Raw genomic sequence first — 23,484 nt, forward strand, 5'->3', positions numbered from 1 at the left:
TTTGAGGAAGTCAACCAAGATGTTTAAAAGGTTGGATTTGTGAAGAATTAAGTTTGTTGTTATTGTTTATCTGTTTATTGTTCCTTTTTCTTTTTTTCTTTTTTCTGTTTTTGTGTATCATTTTGCTTTGTGGTTTGTGTTATCATTGTGGAAAATCTAATAAAACATTATTTTTTTAAAAAAAATGTCAGGCAAAATGGTCGGCCCTCACACATATTCACGTCATCAAATCTGGCCCTCTTTGGAAAAAGTTTGGGCACCCCTGGTGACGTTGTGTTATAAACACAGCTAATATGGAGAAGGAAGAAGGATAGCCAGCCACATATGACACGTTATGCTTTATTTGAACATGATGGAGTTTATCCAGCTCTTCCATCGCTCTAGAATAAGGAGCATCTCCAAGGACATAAGTCAGGAAAATACAGAGCTATTCTTGGAGAGAGAGAGAGAGAGAGAGAGACTCAATCAACAAGGACAAAGTATTGTCGTTCCCCCAAACACCAGTTTCTTTTTCCATTTGCGACATGTAAGATTTCAGTGGTTAAAATAATGAAGGCAGTTCAAGAGAAAATACGGCGTTGCAGGAAGCAAAACTTCAAAGCTGAGGAAACTGGCACCATCTGGAAAGAAGAGTCACAGGACCCCTGCTCTGCATGCAGAAGGCCCCAAGCTTCAGTCTCCAGCATCGAACCAAAAGAGACAGTTCAGAGTTGGAAGAATCAGTGATGCTCTGTGTGCCCACGTAAAGCAGCTTTAAGGAGGGCGTGAGCTGCGATTCCTGCACTGCAGGGGGTTGGACTAGATGACCGGGTGGGTTCCCCCTTCCAGCGCTACAATTCTGTGATTCTAAGGAGAGGAGAGGGGAAGCGGAGAATGAGAACAGGGCTGAGAGCCAGAGAGAGAGAGAGAGGCTGTCGAAAGAGATGAGGTCAGAAGGCAAGGCAGATTCCTAAGATTCCACATGGTGTCTGTCATGGTCGTAAGCCGTTTACCAGATAGACAGGACTTGCTGCGGGGGAAGTTTCTCTCTCCTCCCCCCAACTTGGATCACTTTAAAAGATGATGAGGCAAATTCGTGGGGGAGGAGAGAGCTCCTTACCTTTCCTGCCCCGACCTGGCCACAGTGATCTATGCGATGGTCACCTCCAGGCTTGACTACTGTAATTCACTCTATGCGGGGCTGCCCTTGAAACTGTCCCAGAAACTCCAGCGAGTGCAGAATGCTGCAGTGAGGCTCCTCACGGGGTCCCTACCATGGGAGCATATTCACCCAGTGCTTTTCAAGCTGCACTGGCTCCCGGTGGAGTATTGGGTCAGGTTCAAGGTGCAGGTCTTGACCTTTAAAGCCCTTTGTGGCCTAGGACCCTCGTATTTATGGGACCGCCTCTCCTGGTCTGCCCCGCAGAGGACCTTAAAGTCCATGAATAACCATAGTTTAGTGGTCCTGGCCCCTTAGGAAGTCACACTATCCTCCACCAGGGCCAGGGCCTTCTCAGTGGTGGCTCCAACCTGGTAGAATGCTCTGTCCCATGAGACCAGGGCCCTGCAGGATTTAACTTCCTTTTGCGGGGCCTGTAAGACAGAGCTATTCCACCTGGCTTTCAGCTTGAACTTAGCCTGATCTTTTATTCCCCTTCCTTCCCTCCCTCTCCCATTTTTATGAAGATTACCTACTCTGAGACCCCACAGCTAATTCTCCCCTGGTCTCCTCGCTGGCCCAAATAGGACTAATTTAGCCAGCTAGCCCTGGGGATCATCTAATGTTTATTGGATGGATTTCCCCCCCCCCCCATATTGATTTTTGAATTCTGAATTTATTGTTATTCACGTTTTATACTGTATTTTATGCTGTTTTTGTTGCATCAATTAAGTGTTTTAAATTTGCTGTTAGCTGCCCTGAGCCTGGTTTTCTGAACCAGGAAGGGCGGGGTATAAATAAAAAATTATTTATTATTTATTTACTGGTCTTGATGGCTGGGCTCTGCTTCCACAGTTGGAGGCCGGGAATGCTTCTGGGTACCAGTTGCTGCAAACGCAGGAGGAGAGAGGGCTCTTGGGTCCACATCTGGTTGTTCCCTGGGAGAAGGCAATGCTGGACTCAAGGAGATCTTGGCCTGACCCACTAGGCGCCTCTTAATGCAATTACCTGCAATTGCTGCTCAGAAGCATTTCTGGGTGCCTCCACATGAGAAAATCCCCACCAGCAGGACCCAGACGGGGAGAACTTTAGGAAGGAAATGCCAGCCAGGAGGTTGCGCTTGGATCGTAATGATGGGGAAGGATCATAGCTGTCAACGTTTCCCTTTTTTTAAGGGGAATTCCCTTATTCCGAATAGGATTCCTCGCAAAAAAAGGGAAAAGTTGACAGCTATGGGAAGGATGCTAACTTTAGCAGAGGTCCTGAGCTGACCTGGGATGGAGGACCAGTAACCGGGTGAAAAGGGGTTTTGTGTGTGTGTGTGTGTGTGTGTGTGTGTGTGTGTGTGTGGAAATAAGAAGCTTTACTCTTTAATGTTGCTCCAGAGTCAACAACACCACCTTGCTATTTTGCTGCACTGCATTCTAATAGCCCTTATTAGGTTGACAGACTCCCAAAAGTCATTTTTTTTTAAAGTGGCATGCAAATGAAATTGTTATATACATATAAACAAACAAGCAGACAAACAGACAAAAAAACCACTTTCTGTTCCCTTATTCAGGAGAGCAGAGCGTCAGCTGGAAGGAAGTCTGGTCTAGTGGGCAGATCCTGCTATAACGAGAACTGGAGGCATGTTTCTTCTGCTTTTGTTTTAGGAGGCCTGTTTCTGAACTGCAAAGTCCCTGGGAGTGGCGGTGGGACTGGCAGAAGTGCCTTTGGCAGTGGGAGGTGTTCTGCGGAGGGCGTCCACGAGGGCGGGCAAACCTGTAGGGGGAAAAGTAATTGGGGGGGGGGAGAGAGAAAAGAAACCCATAAGAGGAGCCTTGTAGCTGGATCAATGAGCTCCCGAACAGCTTGAACAGCTCTTGCTGGAAGTCACAGGAGGCGAGAAGAGGGGGTCAACCAAGACGTCCCCATTGTAAAGCCCCCAAGCTGGACATGCGCACAACCTCCTCCCAGTTAGAGCTTTTCAAGCTGGAATAAGGAGGTTTGAGGGCCCCTCTTGGCTGTTTTCTTTTTAGCTTCTTGTGGGTGTGCCCTGCAATATAGAAGCCCTGTTAGAATTCCTGTTCCGTGTTTGCAGTCATGGGATTGTTGTCTTTCACATGATGGTGTATGTTTTGACTCCACAGAGTGGGAAGTGACGGAGGCAGGATGTTTGTGTCACTGTGTTCCTTGAAGTGGGACTATTGTCCTTTGTTCTTTTCCTCTTTGCTGTCGGATGCTAGAGAGAGAGGGAGCCATATTGCAGTGCTCCGTGTGTGTTTATATGTAAATAAAATAAAAGGTAAAGGGACCCATGACCAATAGGTCCAGTCGTGACCGACTCTGGGGTTGCGGCGCTCATCTCACTTTATTGGCTGAGGGAGCTGGCGTACAGCTTCCGAGTCATGTGACCAGCATAACTAAGCCACTTCTGGCGAGCCAGAGCAGCGCACAGAAATGCCATTTACCTTCCCGCCGGAGCGGTACCTATTTATCCACTTGCACTTTGACGTGCTTTCGAACTGCTAGGTTGGCAGGAGCTGGGACTGAGCAACGGGAGCTCACCCCGTCGTGGGGATTCAAACTGCCGACCTTCTGATCGGCAAGTCCTAGGCTCTGTGGTTTAACCCACAGCTCCACCCGCATCCCTGTAAATAAAGTAGATTAGCCAAAATGCTAAGTTGCTGAGGTCTGTTACACAAGCTGTAAAGACTCTGCAGATCCCTAAGTGTGCCGGTGTCTGTTGGCATCGGTTGAGTGATGTTTGGGCAGAAGAAAGCTTATGAAGCTCCCGAACGATCGACCAGGCGGGAGAGAACATGCCAGTCGGGTATGTGTTTCTGCCAGGGTCCTACTCAAGAGGAGGATGAGCTCCTGACCAGGCCATCTGTCATGGATGCTTTAGCTGAGATTCCCGCATCGCAGGGGGTTGGACTAGATGACACTTGAGGTCCCCTCCATCTCTACACTTCTATAATTCTATAAGTCTCCTCCCCAGGGCGAAGAAGGGGACATGCGTGAGAGCCTCACCCCTTGCGATGCCCTATGCGCAAAACACCCCTTGCCCACCTGGAGAGTGCCAGGGTTGCAAAGGCTGCCCTACAGGAACGCGTAATATTTGTTACAACCATTCGCCCAAGTCCTTCCTGCATTTCTCACACCAGGAAGAGGTGAAATGCTTAAGGTTTATAAAATGATGCCTGGCGTGGACATTGTTGTAGGCGCCATCTATGCAGGGCCATGGGGGCCCAGGCACCCACAAATTTTCAGTGAAGGGGCTGGGCGGCCCCCCAAGTTCTACGAGGCAGTGTGCACCCTCTGGAACACACCTGGTCATTGTCATGCACTTTGGAACTCCCTGCTTCTTGACGTCACGCCTAGGCCTGATATCAATACCCAGCTATCCCAACTGTTCCTTGGTTTCTGTTTTTGGGGGACAGGAGGAGGGCTGGTGTGGGGGACTCCCAGGTCCTGAATGGGGTCACTGTGCCCCTGAAGGACCAGGTGTGCAGCCTGGGAGTCATTTTGGACTCACAGCTGTCCATGGAGGCGCAGGTCAATTCTGTGTCCAGGGCAGCTGTCTACCAGCTCCATCTGGTACGCAGGATGAGACCCTCCCTGCCCGCAGACTGTCTCGCCAGAGTGGTGCATGCTCTGGTTTTCTCCCTCTTGGACTACTGCAATGCGCTCTACGTGGAGCAACCTTTGAAGGTGACCCGGAAACTGCAATTACTCCAGAATGCGGCAGCTAGACTGGTGACTGGGAGCGGCCGCCGAGACCACATAACTTGAAACACCTACATTGGCTCCCAGTACATTACGGAGCACAATTCAAAGTGTTGGTGCTGACCTTTAAAGCCCTAAACGGCCTCAGTCCAGTATACCTGAAGGAGCGTCTCCACCCCCATCGTTCTGCCCGGACACTGAGGTCCAGCACTGAGCGGCCTTCTGGTGGTTCCCTCACTGCGAGAAGCCAAATTACAGGGAACCAGGCAGAGGGCCTTCTCGGTAGTGGCACCCGCCCTGTGTCACGCCTTCCCACCAGATGTCTAAGAGAACAACAACTACCAGACTTTTAGAAGACATCTGAAGGCAGCCCTGTTTAGGGAAAATAAAATAAAAAATCCTTCCTGTAGCACCTTAAAGACCAACTAAGTTAGTTCTTGGTATGAGCTTTCGTGTGCATGCACACTTCTTCAGATACCTGAACTTTCGTGCATGCACACGAAAGCTCATACCAAGAACTAACTTAGTTGGTCTTTAAGGTGCTACAGGAAGGAATTTTTTTTATTTTGACTATGGCAGACCAACACGGCTACCTATCTGTAACTGTTTAGGGAAGCTTTTAATGTTTGATGCATTACTGTATTTTAATATTTTCTTGGAAGCCGCCCAGAGTGGCTGGGGAAGCCCAGCCAGATGGGCGGGGTATACCGATAAATAAATAAATAAATAAATGAATAATAATAATAATAATAATAATAATAATAATAATAATAATAATAATAATAGGCTTCTAGATCCTTGATCATCTTGGTCACCCTCCCCTTCATGCTCCCCAGCTTGTCAATAGCCTTCTGAATTGGGCCAGAATTGGGCCAGAGGCGGATATGGGGCAGTGTGACTGTCTCACTCGTAATGGGCTCAGATCTGAGAGGGGGCTCTTGGGGGGGGGGCTGCAACAATGATGTAAAATGGAAGGCAAGAGGCAGCAGTGGTGGTGGAGGGGCTGAATTTTGGTGTCGCAAAGGGTGCCTCTGAAATCCGAAAGCCCCAAATTCGCCACTGACTGCACCCAGCACTCCAGGTGTGGTCTGACCAAGACAGACTAGAGTGATGCCATGACTTCCCTTGATCTGGACACAAGACCTCTGTGGATGCAGCCTAGAATCGCATTAGCTTTTTTTTGCCGCCGCATCACGCTGTTGGCTCATTTGAAGGAGGCGGGGAAGAAACCGATACACAGAATAATTCCCAACCCCCTGGAAGCTGCCTATCTGTTGGAAGCCGCCCAGAGTGGCTGGGGCAATCCAGGGATAATAATAATAATAATAATAATAATAATAATAATAATAATAATAGGCTGCAGCCAAGGAACAGGCCCTGCAAGTCCGCTTTTATCTTACCCACGTCTGCTAACCTCTGGTGTTGCTCAGACGGTTCACTCCGATCCGGTCAAGGGGGATTCCAAACCGTCTCTTTGGAATTTCCACAACTTTCCTGCGGAATGAGATGCAATTAATTGGGATATCCCAATGCCCCTTTGTTGCATAAGCTCCATCCTAACCGCCCCCAAAGTGGTGCCCTCCAGATATTTACCCACCAGCCCCAGCCAAAACAGTCAGGTGGCTGAGACGACTCTTCTGCAAGGAAGTTCTGTGTGCAGATGCTTATAAAATTATTCATGGCCTGGGGGAAGAGAATAGAGGGTGGTTTTCTCCCTCATGGTACGAGAACCAGTGAAACCCAGCGAAGCTGAATGTTGGAAGGTTTAGGGCAGAGGAAAGAAAGCCCTTCTTTACTCAGAGCATAGCTGAACCCTGGAACTCACTTCCGCAGGAAGCAATGATGGCCTGTAACCTAGATATCCCTCCCAGCCATGAATTTGTTCTTTTCAAACTATGGATGGCTCCTAGCCAGCCTGGTTCTTCTCTGCCTCTACAGCTGGAAGCAGTGATGATTCTGAATCCCAGATGGTGGAAACCACAGAAGGGGAGAGTGTTGGTCTTGTGTTCGAATCCTGCTTGCAGGTTTCTCATTTGGGGCCCCGGCTGGCCCCTGTGAGAATAGGAGGCTAGACTAGGTGGGCCGTGGGTCTGATCCACCAGCCTCTTCATGCAGCCTTATACACGTTAGAACTAGTGCAATGAGTGCTAGGATCCAGCATGCGCAAGACCTCTGTTTCTTTTGCAGGGCCCGACAAGAACCAAAGTATCACAAAGTGTTCCAAGTGGAACTGGAACGCATTTGCGACTGTCACTTTCATGGGGTTTCCACAGAGCAAAGCTCATTGGCAGAGCACTTTTGGTGGGGATGTGCTCCCTCTTGTGGCCATCTCAAGCTACAGCAAGGCTCAATCTTCACTGTATGCTTGTGAAACATAAAGGTAAGGGGACCCCTGACCGTTAGGTCCAGTCGTGACCGACTCAGGGGTTGCGGCGCTCATCTCGCTTTATTGGCCAAGGAAGACAGCGTACAGCTTCCGGGTAATGTGGCCAGCCTGACTAAGCTGCTTCTGGTGAACCAGAGCAGTGCATGAAAACGCCATTTACCTTCCCACCGGAGTGGTACCTATTTATCTACTTGCACTTTGAAGTGCTTTCGAATTGCTAGGTTGACAGGAGCAGGGACTGAGCAACCGGAGCTCACCCCGTCACGAGGATTCGAACCGCCGACCTTCTGATGGGCAAGCCCTAGGCTCTATGGTTTAACCCACAGCGCCACCTGCATCCCTTTGTGTAACATGGACCACTTAGAATCATAGAATCATAGAATCCTAGAGTTGGAAGAGACCACAAGGGCCATCGAGTCCAACCCCCTGCCAAGCAGGAAACACCATCAGAGCACTCCTGACATATGGTTGTCAAGCCTCTGCTTAAAGACCTCCAAAGTAGGAGACTCCACCACACTCCTTGGCAGCAAATTCCACTGTCAAACAGCTCTTACTGTCAGGAAGTTCTTCCTAATGTTTAGGTGGAATCTTCTTTCTTGTAGTTTGGATCCATTGCTCCGTGTCCACTTCTCTGGAGCAGCAGAAAACAACCTTTCTCCCTCCTCTATGTGACATCCTTTTATATATTTGAACATGGCTATCATATCACCCCTTAACCTCCTCTTCTCCAGGCTAAACATGCCCAGCTCCCTTAGCCATTCCTCATAAGGCATCGTTTCCAGGCCTTTGACCATTTTGGTTGCCCTCCTCTGGACACTTCTAAATGCCATCTCCAACTCCTCAAAAGATTCCATCAACCGGGTCTCCGAAAATTTTTACACATCACTTGGGAAGACAGGCGAACTAATGCCAGTGTCCTGGAAGAAGCAAAGATCACCTGTGTCGAAGCACTGATTCTTCAACACCAACTTCGTTGGACTGGTCATGTTGTGTGGATGCCTGATGATGGTCTTCCAAAGCAACTACTCTATTCCGAACTTAAAAATGGAAAGCGTAATGCTGGTGGTCAACAAAAGAGGTTTAAAGACTCTCTCAAGGCAAAGCTAAAAAAATGCAGTATAAACACCAACAATTGGGAAACACTGGCCTGTGAGCGCTCCAGTTGGAGAACAGCCTTTACCAAAGGCACCACGGGCTTTGAAGATGCTTGAACTCAGGACGCAAGGGAGACATGTGCTAAGAGGAAGGCACGCTTGGCAAACCCTCACTGTGATCAACTCCTACCCGGGAACCTATGTCCCCACTGTGGAAGGACGTGTGGATCCAGAATTGGCCTCCACAGTCACTTACAGACTCACTGTTAAAACCGTGTTTATGGAAGACAATCTTACTCGGCTACGAGGGATCGCCAAAGAAGAACAGCAAGACTCAGTCTTGCTTATTGGGGCTGATGAGATCCGTAGTTCAAAACAGCTGGAGGGCACCAGGTTGGGGAAGGACGATGGAAAGCTTTCTGCTTCCTTTGACGAATGGCTGCCTCCATTTGTATTTTGAGTATGACACAAATTAATTTACTTACGGTGCAGAAGTGTGCGGTGCATATTATTGCAAATTTGTTTCAGCATTGCAAGCCCCCTTCTGCTTGTCCCCTGCCTGGAAGACACGGGTCTGAGCTCCTTCCCACTAGTCCCATGCTTCCTAGACACAGTGGCTTTGCCTTTGCCCTGCTTCTCCTCCCACCCACCAAAACCCGCTCTTTAGCGCTAAATTGGAACAAACAGCAGTCTGCGAAAAGCATGATTGCCATTTGTTCCGATTCAGCACTAAACCATAGGGTTCCTGGGGGGAAGCAGCAGAGCATATGGAGGTTTGGGTGAGTCCTTCGTTGTACACACATTCTTGCTTACAAAACTACCAGCATCCATAAGGGAGTGCAATTTAAGCATGTGCAGAGTTCTTCCTGCACATAGAAAGCAACCTTTGGGTCCCTTCTGCAGTTCCATGACTCTGAGATCCAGTTCTTCCTCACAGCTCACCTCTGCTTGGCTTTCAGGTCCAGGGAGCCAGTCGAAAGCCTATCGAGAGGGGAGCCAAACCCCGAGAAACTCCGCTTCTTTTTTGTCTCGATGACATCATTTTCAAGGGACACCAGCTCGTCGAAGAGGAGAAGCTTTGCGACCAAGTCGGCAGCTGGCTTCTCCTGGCCAGACAGAGACAGGCGACCCTCACCCAGGGGAGAGGAAGGAGCCGAAGGCTGCTGCAAAGGAGAAAAGAATGATCTTCCAGCTATTATTTATGGATTACTATAATTATCAGTCAATGACAAACCTAGACAGCATCTTAAAAAGCAGAGACATCACCTTGCCAACAAAGGTCCGTATAGTTAAAGCTCTGGTTTTCCCAGTAGTGATGTATGGAAGTGAGAGCTGGACCATCAAGAAGGCTGATCGCTGAAGAATTGATGCTTTTGAATTCTGGTGCTGGAGGAGACTCTTGAGAGTCCCATGGACTGCAAGAAGATCAAACCTCTCCATTCTGAAGGAAATCAGCCCTGAGTGCTCACTGGAAGGACAGATCTTGAAGCTGAGGCTCCAAGATTTTGGCCACCTCCTGAGAAGAGAAGACTCCCTGGAAAAGACCCTGATGTTGGGAAAGATGGAGGGCACAAGGAGAAGGGGACGACAGAGGACGAGATGGTGGGACAGTGTTCTTGAAGCTACCAGCATGAGTTTGACCAAACTGCGGGAGGCAGTGGAAGACAGAAGGGCCTGGCGTGCTCTGGTTCAGGGGGTCACGAAGAGGCGGACACGACTAAACGACTAAACAACAACAACATCATAAATAGAATGAAGCACCAGGGCCAGATGGACTTTCGGCAATTTATTATAAAAAGTTCCAGGATACACTTCTTGAACTACTTAAGGACACCATGAATAGAATTTTGGTGACTGGAGTAATTCCCGGGTCATTTATTACCCTGATCCCTAAGCAAGATGGTGACTTAACAAAGACCAAAAAAAATTACAGACCTATTTCTTTACTGAACTGTGATCATAAACTATTTGCTACAATTATAGCTAACAGACTAAAAAAGACACTGACTGAGTCAGTCCACAGAGACCAAGTCAGGTTCTCACCAGGCTGATAAATGAAGGACAATATAAGAAATGTTATTAAACTAATAGAGTATTTGGAAGTGAGAAATGAAAAACAGGCCGCATTAATATTTTTAGATGTGGAGAAAGCCTTGGTCATTTTTGATTAAGGTGTTAGAGAAAATGGACATAGGTAATTCTTTCCTGGCTGGAATTAAAGTGATCTATATCGATCAATCTGCAAATACTTTAGTAAATAAAAGGGTTGTGTGGACCTGAGCTGTATTTGGGTTTAGTTGAGTAAAGAGTTTACTTCTTTGGCATCGGAGACTTATGACTTCAGTGCTGACCACCTGAGCTACTGACAACTTTCTCCTCTTCCGGGAATTTGCCTATTTCTCTTTTAAAGGCACTTTTAATTGTCTTTGCCTCTAGCATAGAGGAAAAAGGAGGATTGATGGCAGTTAAACTCTTCTTATGGTCTTTTCAAACTGCTTTTAAGAGCATTTAAAAAGAAAGACAGAGATTTTAACTCTGACCGCTCGAGGGCGCTTTGAAATAAGAAATCCCAGCCTAGGAGAACGTCTTCAGTGCAGAAATCTGGGCTTGCCAGAAACAATTGGGCCTTTTTTGAGATCACCACTTACCTCTTGCAATGCCGCTACCTGGAAAGTTGTCCTGGATTGCCACTGGAAGAGGGTGATGGCCAAGACGAGGTACCCAGCCGCTCGCTGGCAACGCAGCATCTGCAAAACAAAGCAGCGCCACAGTCCTTTGCCCGGTCCAGCCCCACACAGCTGGGTGCCCACTCCAAGCAGGGGGAAATTCAAGGGGTGTATTTATTGACTCAGGTATTATCAGCTACACTTGCACGGTGTTGCAGGAATTTATGTATAGGTGGGGGGGGGGGTTGCCCCTCCAGCAGATATCATGCACACGCAGCCCACTACCAAAATCAGCACAATCACTTTTGTGACTTTTGTGCTTTATTCCCCACAAAACACTTCATCACAGCTTCTTCCTATCTATTCAAAGGGCCTCTGCTGCACGATACCAAATGTCACAATTCACTGATCAATGTATCTGTGTACTGGCTCACTGGGAAAACTTCAGAAATTCATATAGACATGTGAGCTCAGCTCCTCAGCAGCCCCTCTGCCTGAGTGATAATCCCTGGCATCCTGATACCTGAGTGCCAGACACGTGGCCATTCCAGAAATAAGAAACCCAGATGAAGACAAAAGGGTGGGATTAACTTGGCTGGGAAACAGGGAAATGTAAATATCTCTTTTGTTTCACTGGAGGGGTGTTTGGTGGAGGGCAAGGGGAACCATGGGGCAGGGTCCAGGATGCTCAGATTCCTGCCACCAGACCTCCCCTTTCATGATGTATGAGTGATGTAGTTTGGGGGGTGTAACATGGGGGTTAGTAGCTAATAGAAGTTTCGGTTCTCTTTTGTTCTGGGCTTCCATCTTGTTCCACCTGGTGGCAGGTGGGAGTCCTGTCACGACAGTCTTCAATAAAGACCAAGCCTACTGGTTGCTGTTTTGCTCTGGTATTCCTGGCTGGTGTCCTTGTTTTTTGTCCAAAGGAGCCCTCAGATTTCTCCGTTAACGGTGGCAACCATCGAAAGAAGAAAGTGCCATATTTTAAAACGCAAAGCCAATAAAATGGAAATTTCTCCTTTCGGGTGGAGGAAGCGGGGAAATAAACTAATAATATGGTAAACCAGAAACGGTAACAGAAGAAGCAGAGATTATAACTTTAGAAAATCCAAGCTGCTCAAAATGCCTGGGTGAATAAAAATGGCCTTCAGCTGGCATCAAAGAGACGAGCTTTGCAGAAATTAAAGAGGAGAAAGGAGAGAGCAACTAAAGGTTAGGAAGAACTTTCTGGCGGTAAGGGACCCTCTGGAAGGTGGTGAACTCTCCCTCATTGGTGGTGCTTAAACAGAGGTTGGGTGGCCATCTGTCATGGATGCTAGAGCTGAGATCCCTGCATTGCTAGATGACTCTTGGAGTTCCCTTCCAACCCTACAATTCGATGATACTATGAAAATTCCTGGGTGAAGGTCCTGGGATTCTTCAGCAGAGGAAGCCATGAAGAAAGAGGTTTCTCTCTGCCGATAAAAGCTTTAGATAAAGTAAAGGTAAAGGACACCTGACCATTAGGTCCAGTTGTGACCGACTATGGGGTTGTGGCGCTCATCTTGCTTTATTGGCCGAGGGAGCCGGCATACAGCTTCCGGGTCATGTGGCCAGCATGACTAAGCCGCTTCTGGCGAACCAGAGCAGCGCACGGAAACGCCATTTACCTTCCCGCCGGAGCGGTACCTATTTACCTACTTGCACTTTGGTGTGCTTTCGAACTGCTAAGTGGGCAGGAGCAGAGACCGAGCAACGGGAGCTCACCCCGTCGCAGGGATTCGAACCGCTGACCTTCCGATCGGCAAGTCGTAGGCTCTGTGGTTTAACCCACAGCACCCTCTGTAAATCTAGAACCCCACTGCTGTGTTTTAAATGTCACAAAACAACCATACACACTCAGAATATATTTGTAGATGCTAAGGGTAGCCCCAAACCACCCCTGTAGTTTCTCCATCCCACTCAGGGGGTAACAAAATATGGGGAGGGAGGATCTTGGAACTTCTCGGTCATGGTGTTCTGGCAGAACTCTTTTCGATGGTTATGGCATCCTACAAAACTTTGACCAGTGAGCCTCGGCTGGCGTCCCTGTCCTCTGGCCCATCTTGCAGAGGCTGATGGGGATCAGACTCAGATTGTTCACATACCCACAATGGCTGCGTTCTGCCCCCAAAGTTGGGGGCGGCAATGCTTTTGAATTTCAGTTGCTGGAAACAGGGCTGGATTGAGGTTCGATGTGGCCCTCAGCTCCTGAAGGTCATGGGGCCCTTTTTATGTCCAGCTGTCCTTTGTCCACAACAAATGGTTGCTGTTTTTTGTGTATGCTGTATGGTTATTTATGGACCTCATAGGTATCTAAAGCCATTTGCACGTAACAAAATACGTATTTTATCAAAGTAACTGTTGAACTGAAATACAATTAAGAATAAGCACCGTATTTTTTGCACCATAACACTCACTTTTTCCTCCTAGAAAGTAAGGGGAAATGTCTGTGCATGTTATGGAGCGAATGCCTGCGGGTGGCGGGGGGGATCTGCTGCAGTCGTGAGCAGAGGATCCATGGTTCCCCTTCCTTCCCTCCTCCGTGGTTACAAAGCATGGATCCACATGGATCCTCAGGATTTTTGCATTGGGCTACTCCAAACTCACTGTCAGATCACATGTCTGTGGCCACAGCATGAACCACAAAAATCATATATCCACTATTTCGTTTAGAATATGTTTTTCTTGTTTTCCTCCTCTAAAAACTACGTGTGTGTTATGGTCTGGAGCGTGTTATAGAGTGAAAAATACGGTATATAGCAGTCCATGCAGAATGTAGGCACCCTATATATAGAAAGGAGCAAACCAGGGATATTTGAGTGAGCAGGGTAGCAGGCGGGGCCCAGGACTTACATCATAGGAGCCTACACAACACAAAACACTCAAGAAATATGTGTTTTATCCAAGTAATTGTTGATCTGAAATACAATTAAGAAGAAGTATCCCCCCCCCCAAGTTATATAGCTTATACGTAAATCCGGCACTGGCTAGAAACCAGAGCAGAGTGTTCCTCTCATGCTTGGATCCTGCTTGTGGGTTTCTCACAGCAACCTTTGTCACAGTGAGAACAGGTTCACAGAATCATGGCGCTGGAAGGGACCCCCGAGGGTCATCTAGTCCGCCCCTGGAATGCAGGAATCTCAGCTCAAGCATGTTGTTGGTGGTGTTTCCTGCTTGGCAGGGGGTTGGACTTGATGGCCCTTGTGGTCTCTTCCAACTCTAGGATTCTATGATTCTATCCCTGACAGATGGCAACCTGACCTCTGCTTAAAAAGCTCCAAGGAAGGAAGAGCCCACCACCTCCCGAGGAAGTCTGTTGAAAGGCTCTTACCGTCAGAAAATCTTTAGTCTTAATCTCCCTTTTGGTAATGCAGTACTGGATCTGCCATGGGCCTCATCCTGCAAGCTCTTCTGATGTCCTTCTTTGCCTTCCTCTACGGCCCCTGGCGAAGGGGCAAATCTCAGCAACAGAGTATACCCGCCGCAGGGGGGGTTGGGCTGGATGATCTCCGGGGGGTCCCTTCCAACTCTACAATTCTATGATTCTGTGAATCCCTGACAGATCTCCCGGTGAGGCTGGGAGCTCAGATAAGTGCAATCAACACGCAGCGGGTTGGCATGACGGTCTGACTCAGTATAAGACGGCATCTTGTGCCCTTTGAATTTTTATGCAGGTTTCTGCGCCGCCAAACTGAGAAACTGCAGCCTATCGCTGCGCAAGGAACCCACATCCTGATTATCTGCCTACGGAAGTGGGGGCGGGGGACGTAAAAATAAATGGCAAGGTTAAACACACACTTTTTTTCTTCACGGTGAAACATCTGTGCTGCTGTTCATTCATCCCGGCGAGCTAAAAATAAGCCCCTGTACGCTAATCAAAATAAACAGAGAGGTCCTGAAGTGCAAAAAGGCATCTTGACTTCAACACAATTCAGGTAACTCTGGGAGTGGAAGAGGTGGGAAAGGTAAACAGCCCACCTCTGCTTACAGGTTGCCAGGGGTCTTCAGCCTTGCCCTGCAACTAGCTGGTTGCACACATAATAATAATAATAATAATAATAATAATAATAATAATAATAATAATAATTTATTATTTCTACCCTGCCCATCTGGTTGGGTTTCCCCAGCCACTCTGGGTGGCTTCCAACAAAAGATTAAAAATGCATTAAAAGATCATTAAAAGCTTCCCTAAACAGGGCTGCCTTCAGATGTAGTAATAATAATAATAATAATAATAATAATAATAATAATAATAATAAAAAATTGTTGAACTATGGAACTCCCTGCTTCAGGAGAGATGGCAGCAATGTTTCTGAGTAGCAACTGCTGGAAATCCTGCAAATTATTGTCAGTCTGACCTTGTAGTCTTATAGTCCGGGGTCAGCTGCACACAAGGTTCAAATCATCCACTGTTAGATCTATATCTCACCTTTTCTCCAAGGCGGCTTAGACATTCCTGCCCTTCTCTCTTTTATCCTTACAATAACCCTGTGAAGTAAGCTAGGCTGAGAGATAGTGACCGGGCCAAAGTCACCCAGTGGACTTTTTGGCTCAGTGGATGATTTGAACCCTGTTCTCTCAGGTCCTAGTCTAGCCCTCTAACCACTAGGCAACACTGGTTGACTCTATGCAGGTCCAGGTGTGCTAAACTGACACACAGTCCTATCCGGTATCTAGGACTTTCTCCACTGAAAATTAAAAAAATTAAATTAAAAATTAAAAAAAAAACATCAGCTCTCCGACAGCAGTAGACTTCTAGAATTGGGAAGGCTGCTTTTGCCAGGTTGCCCCAGAAGTGGGCAGCAAGTCTTTTCCTTGACATCATTATTTTGGGATGGTTCATCCTCATTTTGAGAACAAAGCTGATCCAAAATGAATGAGGCAACATCACATTGTTACAGGAGCGCGTCATGCTTTGAAAGGTTTTAAAGCAGAGGTTGGGTGGCCATCTGACGGGGTCTTTTAGCTGAGATTCCTGCATCGCAGGGGGTTGGAATAGATGACCCTTGGGGTTCCCTTCCAACTTGATGGTTTTATGATTCTATGAAATATCCGACACGGAAGTTGGAGCAAGCTTGTATTCTGCTGCTCCACAGGGGAAGGCCCCAACCATTGCATTTCAATGACAACCAAGGAAAGTAGAATTTGCTTTCTGAAAATAAAAGACACCTGACATTGGAACAGGCTCCTTCTGAAAGTGATGGACTCTACTTCCTTGGAAGTTTTTGAACAGAGGTTGGGTGGCCATCTGTCATGGATCCTTTAGCTGTGATTCCTGCCTTGCAGGGGGTTGGACTAGATGACCCTTGGGGTCCCTTCCAGCCCAATGGTTCTATGATTCTAAGACCAACCTGGGCCCATTCAATCACCACAAGCTGAAGCTACACCTCTCTCCTCTTCCAAAGAAGAACCAGGGGGAAGCCAACCTGGGATTCTTCTTCTTTGGCCAGGTGAAAAAGAGCAGCTGCAGAGAGATTCCTTCCTCCTTTCCTTCTATTGGGAAAAGAGCTCACAATGTGCTCACATTACAGCCGTACCTTGGTTTTCGAACAGCTCAGTTCTCGGACGTTTTGGCTCCCGAATGCCACAAACCCGGAAGTGAGTGTTCCAGTTTGAAAACTATTTTTGGAAGCCGAGCGTCTGGCGGGGCTTCCATGGCCTCCGATTGGCTGCAGGAGCTTCCTGCAGCCAATGGGAAGTCGCGCTTTGGTTTTCAAACGTTTTGGAAGTCAAATGGACTTCCGGAACTGATTCCGTTCGACTTCCGAGGTACCACTGTACTGCTTTATAGTGCTGTGAAGTTGTTGTTTTCCTTGGTATTATTTTAATTATGATTCATTGCATTTACATCCTACGCTTTCCCCCAAGAAAATCCAGGGTGTACTTGGTTAGAGTGTCGGACTAGGACTAAGGGGACCCGGGTTCAAATCTCTTCTTGGCCCTGAAGCTCATTGGGTGTCCTTGGGCCAGTCACTGCCTCTCAGCCTCAGTTTCCTCACAGGGTTTTTGTGTAGGATAAACGAGGAAGGGGAGAACTGTTAAGCCACCTTGAGCTCCTTGGAGAAATTAACAGGATACAAATGTAATAATCATAATCATAATTCACATCTGCTTCATGGGCATGTAATGAACTTAGAATTGAACTATCAGCCCCCACTGAATTTCCATCCACTTTATTGAACTCGAGGGTTGGTAGGTGTTAATGACAGGAACTCTGAGATGGCAAGAATTTCAGCATTTTGGTAACTTCTGAAAATCCTTGTTTATCTCAAAAAAAGGAGTTGGCTGGTTGCTGTAGCAAAAGCCAACAGAGAAGGAAAAATAACCGCTATGTTGACGTGAAAAGGGCAATTTTGCTCTTATATCCCGGGAGAAAGATGAGCCACAAGTAGTTTGCTATTTTTTTTTTTTTTTAAAATAACGCTTTGATCCTGAGGGCTTACGAGAAAAGACATCTTGCAGAACGCAAGCGGCTGATGCCGCCAGATAATGGGCACCATCAATCACTTACTTAAACCCTGTGTCAGGATGTCCGAGACTTGAGAAAACACACTTCCTTTCGTTAACACTGGAAATGAGCCAAAGCAACCTGAGGTGGTTGTTTTTCTTAGAAGCTGTGACTTTTGGGCAATTTTCCAGCAGCTCTGGGGAAAAAAAGTTCCCTTTCTTTTTTTTTGTTAGAATCACCTTTGCTTGTCCTTGGCGATATCGCTGTGTGGCCAACCCTAACTGGCTAGGCTGTGCAGTGAATCCTGACTGGTTGGGATCATTCAGGTGGTTAATCCAGAAAGGAATAAGATGGGAATGAAACGATAGGAACATTAGAAAAGCCTGCTTGGATCAGGCCAATGGCCCAGGTAGTCCAGCACAGATTCCCCAGTGAGAAACCCAAAATCAGGATTCGAACACAAGAGCAACGCTCTTCCGTCGCATCCCGGCTAGTAGCTGTAATAAATGAAAATCTGCCCTTATTCCCTTATGGTGGACCAGTGGCGTAGCATGGGTTGTCAGCACCCGGGGCAAGGCAAGTAATTTGTGCCCCCTAACCAGTGGATTTGCGCCCCTAACCCGTGGATTTGCGCCCCCTAACCCGTGGATTTGCGCCCCCTAACCCTAACCCCCAGATGTTGCGCCCGGTGCGGCCGGCCCCCCTGCACCCCCCACGCTACGCCACTGTGGGGGACACAAGAGCCCTTTTAGAGTCCTTTGCAGGTTCTCCATTGGTCGGAGAAAAGAGAATACTGAGAAGCAAAGCAGCTCATAAGCCTGATCTTTATTAAACTGTTGCAACAGGGTCCTCACTCCCCATACACAGGAGGGAGGAGGAACCCAGAAGAATGGTGTGCAAGTCTTTATATAGACTTTTGAAATTGCCCACCTTGGAGTCCAGGACCACCCCCCCCCCCCAGAAACATCATACTAACATCACAGAAAGGGGTGGTCTACAACAGAAATCTGAGTGCATTGTTTACCTCCTGTCTGGCAGGTTACCTGTTAATGGTCACTTGATTGGATACCCTGGGGAGCCTGGCCAGTCTTTTGTAATGATAAATACTTAGTTCCTGACCCAGGTGACAGGCTCACCCTATTCATACACAGACATACCCTTAAGACAGGATTTGTAAATGACAATGGGGAGCTTTTCCATTTTCCTTCGACCTTGCAGAGAAAACGTTTGGTCAGTCTGGGAGCCAAAATGGTTTCAGGGCTATTTTCCTTTGCTGCTTCAGACATGTGGGTTATATATTTATGTACGTGTTTGCTTGGTACATTTATGAACATTTATTATATACAAATATTATATATTATACTTTCACTTTATAAGACGCACCAGACCATAAGACGCACCTAGTTCTAGAGGAGGAAAACAAGAAAAAAAACAGCAAGAGGGGTCGCTGCGCAGCAAAAGTAGTCATCCCTCTTGTTGTTCTGGCTTCTGGGATAGCTGCGCAGCCTGCATTTGCTCCATAAGATGCACACACATTTCCCCTTACTTTTTAGGAGGGAAAAAGTGAGTCTTATAGAGCAAAAAATACGGTATATAAGACCTCAATTTATTTATTTCATGGCCATCGATAGCCCACAGCTCCTCCATGAATTGGCCCAATCCTCTTTTAAGGGCATCCAAGTTGGTCCTCCTGCAGGAGTGAGTTCCGCAGTTTAACTATGCACTATGCGAAGAAGTCCTTTCTTTTACCTGTTCTGCGTCTTCCGACATTCAGCTTGGACGGCTGGCTGAGCCAACAGCAGCCAGAGATATCGAACAGGATCAGAAAGGGAAATATCATTGCACAAGGCTAAGTATTCAGGGGACGAAAATTCCTATTGGAACAAAAATAGCTAGGATCTACTCAAAAACCCGAATCTGGGTGTCAACACTTCAGGGCTCACACGAAGCTGTGGGCACATCTTGGCAAAAGTCCTCTGCTGAAACAGGGGTGGTGCAAGGTTATATTTGACTTTGCTTGCTTCCGTATTTATTTATACTATATTTAGCCATTGGCTCTTAAAATCAAGATTAGGTCCATTAAAGTGTGGCTGTGTTTAGGAGATTGTGGTGGTTGGATCAGAGGCCAAGAGAGAGGAGCAGCTGCTGCAGGGGTAAAAGGTGGCCGATACAGCAGGATTGGACCTAGAATCGTAGAACTGAAGGGTTCCCAGGGGTCATCTAGTCCAGCCCCCTGAACTGCAGGAATCCATTTGCTCCTTCTCCTCCCAGGCTACCCTCCAGTTTCAACAGCCTTATTGGGGTTCCCTTCAGACTAAAGGTACACCCAGTGAAGCTGAATGCTGCAAGGTTCAAGGCAGAGAAAAGAAAGGATTTATTCATGCGGCAGAGTTCAGCTGTGGAACTCACTCCCACAGGAGATAGCGATGGCTGAGATGGTTGTAAAAGAGAATTAGACCATTTCCAGGGCTATTGATGGCTATGAGCCAGGGGTGGCTACGCTCTGGCCTTTGCATGTGGAGGCAGAGATGCTTCTTAGTCCTGGTTTCTTGAGACCACTGGCCGGATCCTGCAGTCTCGTCTTACATTCTCAAAAGTGCTGTTTCCCAAAGCTGCCATCTACACCCCCCTTTGAGCAGAGATGACTCGTCCATTGTGCTCCAGCAACCTTTGGAATGGACTACTGCTTGGGTCAGCAAACTTTTTCAGCAGGGAGCCGCTCCACCGTCCCTCAGACCTTGTGGGGGGCCGAACTATATTTTGAAAAAAATATATGAACGAATTCCTCTGCCCCGCAAATAACCCAGAGATGCATTTTAAATCAAAGCACACATTCTACTCATGTAAAAACACACTGATTCCCGGACTGTCTGCGGGCCAGAATAAGAAGGCGATTGGGCCGGATCCAGCCCCCGGGCCTTAGTTTGCCTACCCATGGACTACTGCAACACAGTGGGGCTGCCCTTGAAGACAGTTCAGAACCTTCAGCTGGTCTAGCCTGCTAGCCAAGGGGACTTCCTGAAGTCATATAACTCCCACTGACTGCCGGTTAATTTCTCAGACGAATTCAAGGTGCTCAAATTAGTGCTTAAATCTCTACATAGGACTAATTTAGCCAGTTAGCCCTGGTGATCATCTAATGTTTATTGGATGGATTTTCCCCCTGAATTGATTTTGGAATTCTGAATTTATTTTTATTCACGTTTAATACTGTATTTTATGCTGGTTTTTGTTGCATCAATTATGTGTTTTGAATTTGTTGTTAGCCGCCCTGAGCCCAGTTTTCTGAAGTGGGAAGGGCGGGGTATAAATAAAAAATTATTATTATTATTATTATTATTATTATTATTATTATTATTATTATTATTACATTACTTGGGGTCCTAAATACCTGCAAGGCTGACTCCTTTCCTACAGACCAGACCAGGTGTTAAGATTAGTGAGGGTAGCCTCGCTTGGTTGGTTCTCTTACCCTTGGCAGTTCAAGGAGAAGAGATCCGATAGCCATCTTCAAATATCCGAAGGGCTGGAAGATGAAGCAAGCCTGCTTTCTGCTCCTGCTCCAGAGGGCAGGACCCGAACCGGTGGATTCAGATTGCAAGGAAGGAGATTCCAGCTAAACATAGGGAGTGCTTTCTGAGAGCAAAATACAGTGGAATGGACCCCTTTGGAAAACAGTGGACTCTCCTTCCTTGGAGGTTGTTAAGCAGAGGTTGGCTGGCCACTTGTCACGGATGCTTTAGCTGAGATCCCTGCATTGCAGTGGGTTGGACTAGATGACCCTCGGGGTCCCTTCCAACTCTGCAATTCTATGATTCTAAGAATAACGAGCAATGGACATGAGCAAAGACTGTCGGACGTGGGCTGAGTCTTTGTCTTGTTACTTTCATCCAGGTCTGGGTTCGAAACACCTGAGTCCAGGTGTGCGTCCCCCCCTCCTGTTTTTTAGTGTGGGAACTTATTCTGAGCTAACTTTTCGAAGTCTGCTTTCTCCTCTGAAAGTTCCCTGGAGAATGAATCAAAGGGGTGGGGATGACTTTATCGGCTAAGAAAATCCTCCTTTCCCTAAACGCTAAAGTCTCACTTCTTGTCCATTCTGCAAGCCGGAGAACACCATTATTATTATTTTCAGTAGCACAGGAACCAAGTTGTTGAGTCAACTCGCTTCTCTGGCATGTTTCTTTAGGGATATCATGTTGCGAAGTTATTTTATTATTTATGTATTGCATTTATATGCCGCCTTCTCCCCCAAAGAGCTCCAGGTGCTCTGTGCGGTACTTCTTCCCCTGTGAGGGAAGTTAGGCTGAGAGAAGGCGATGACTGGCCCAAAGCCACTGGTGTGTTTCATGGCTGAGGTGGGAATCGAACCCTTGTCTCCAAGGTCCTAGTCTAACACTCTAACCACTACACCACACTGCCCACACTGCATTTTTAAAATCAGCTGAACAAAGGCGTTTAATAATAATAATAATAATAATAATAATAATAATAAATAAAAGTAATATGATCTGCCGTTCCCTGCATTCAGACACCTCTAAGAAAAATGCAAACAGCCCATTCCAGATCACCATTTGACACGCTGGGATAATTTTGGTCCATGTCAGCCCCGTCTGAGAATTGCAGTGAGACACACAGCGTGCAGGTGGGGGAAGCCCCTTTTCACCCTCTGCAGACTTTGCATATTCTTGCTGGTTCTGAGCAGAACTTTTCAAAAGCAGCAGTGCTAGGATGGAAGCAAAAGCAAGACACACACACAGAGATGGCCTCTGCTCACTCACCTTGACTGGAGGAGGCTTGGAAGATCAGTCCTTCAAATCTTCCAAATAAACCCCTGGTCTTTCCAAGCTGGTTCCTCTTCACTTATCTCTGATGTTCACTTTTCTCTCGGAGTTTTTATAGTCTCTGAAGGCGCTCCTGCACTCCAATCCCTGCCTCTGCTCACTCTTACATCATTTCTCAAGATTTTCCACTGCTCCTCGTCTCGAATCCCTCTCTCTTTCGGTCTCCCTCCCCTCTCCACATGCTCATTTCTCCTGTTTTATTTATTGCTCCGATCAGGTCAATTAGATTATCGAGAAATGAGAACTGGGCGGGCTGGATCAGATTGGGGGTGTGCGGGTGTTTCTATCTCTTCCCGACAAAGCCCAGCTGGACGCCTCTTCTGGGAATCTTGCAAGTTGGGTGAGGGCCACAAAAATTATCTTCCTTGTAATCCGGGTAGAAAAAAAAGGCTTAAATCCCAAGAGAAAAAAGCAAGTGTTCTGAGCCCAGAGCTTTTGCAGGACAGAAGTTTATCAGATGGTGCACTGCATGGAGAAAGGGGATAGGGTAATGTTTTCCTTGTTCTCCCCTAACACTGGAACTTGTGGATCATTCAGTGAAGCGGAAGTTCGGAAGAGTCAGAACAGGTAAAAGACTTTTTCATGAAGTGCATAATTAAACTTTGGAACTCCCTCCTGAAGGAGACAGGGTTGGCCCCAGTGCCAGATTTACATATAAGCTAAACAAGCTCTAGTTTAGGGCCCCACTCTCTTGGGGGCCCCCAAAAAAATTAAAGGAAAAAAAACCCTGGATGTACATTTCCAAAATATAAGATTAAAAACCCCAAATAAAATAAAACCTACATACAGCAACGGTGTTTTGTGCTGCGTAGGCTCCTATGATGTCAGTCATGGGCCCCGCCTGCTAGTCTGCTCCTGAAAATATCACTGGTTTGCTCATTTCTTTATCAATTACATTGATGAAATACATGTTTTGTTATGGGCAATTGGCTTGAGATACCTATGAGGTCCATAAATGACCATATAGCATATATTCAACACAAAAAACAGTGACAATTTGTTGTTGACAAAGGACAGCTGGACATAGAAAGGGCCCCATGACCTTCAGGAGCTGAGGGCCTCATCAAATCGAAATCCGACCCCAACCTGGACGGCTTTAAAAGAGGATGAGACAAATTTATGGAGACAGAAAGGACCATTGATGGCTCCTAGCTAGCTATGATGGCTTAGCTCTGCCTC

General features: G+C 47.1%; 1 protein-coding gene across 2 annotated transcripts; it reads right to left on the minus strand.

Annotated features, from left to right (window-relative positions):
- Positions 1-323: 323 nt before the first annotated feature.
- On the minus strand, positions 324-22,463 carry OSTN (osteocrin). 2 transcript variants are annotated; one of them, XM_081190709.1, is made up of 5 exons: positions 22,243-22,463; positions 10,978-11,076; positions 9,272-9,492; positions 6,264-6,343; positions 324-2,902 (listed from the first exon to the last, which is right to left on the minus strand). In XM_081190709.1, the coding sequence occupies exons 2-5, from the start codon at positions 11,074-11,076 to the stop codon at positions 2,790-2,792; spliced, it is 513 nt and encodes a 170-aa protein (XP_081046835.1). In that variant the 5' UTR covers positions 22,243-22,463; the 3' UTR covers positions 324-2,789. The 2 variants fall into 2 exon arrangements, with proteins under 2 accessions (XP_081046835.1, XP_081046836.1); XM_081190710.1 differs by lacking the exon at positions 22,243-22,463 and adding an exon at positions 14,348-14,483.
- Positions 22,464-23,484: the final 1,021 nt, after the last annotated feature.

Source organism: Podarcis bocagei (assembly GCF_964188305.1).
Source record: "Podarcis bocagei genome assembly, chromosome: 4".
Lineage (NCBI taxonomy): Eukaryota > Metazoa > Chordata > Lepidosauria > Squamata > Lacertidae > Podarcis > Podarcis bocagei.

Bases quoted from the DNA above. Each gene is read 5' to 3' on its own strand.
- OSTN (XM_081190709.1), bottom strand. From the start codon at position 11,076: ATGCTGCGTTGCCAGCGAGCGGCTGGGTACCTCGTCTTGGCCATCACC. The intron at 9,493-10,977 runs GTAAGTGGTGAT...TCTCCTTTGCAG, and splicing joins AGGTAGCGGCATTGCAAGAG to CAGCCTTCGGCTCCTTCCTC. The intron at 6,344-9,271 runs GTGAGCTGTGAG...CTCATTCCGCAG, and splicing joins GACCTGAAAGCCAAGCAGAG to GAAAGTTGTGGAAATTCCAA.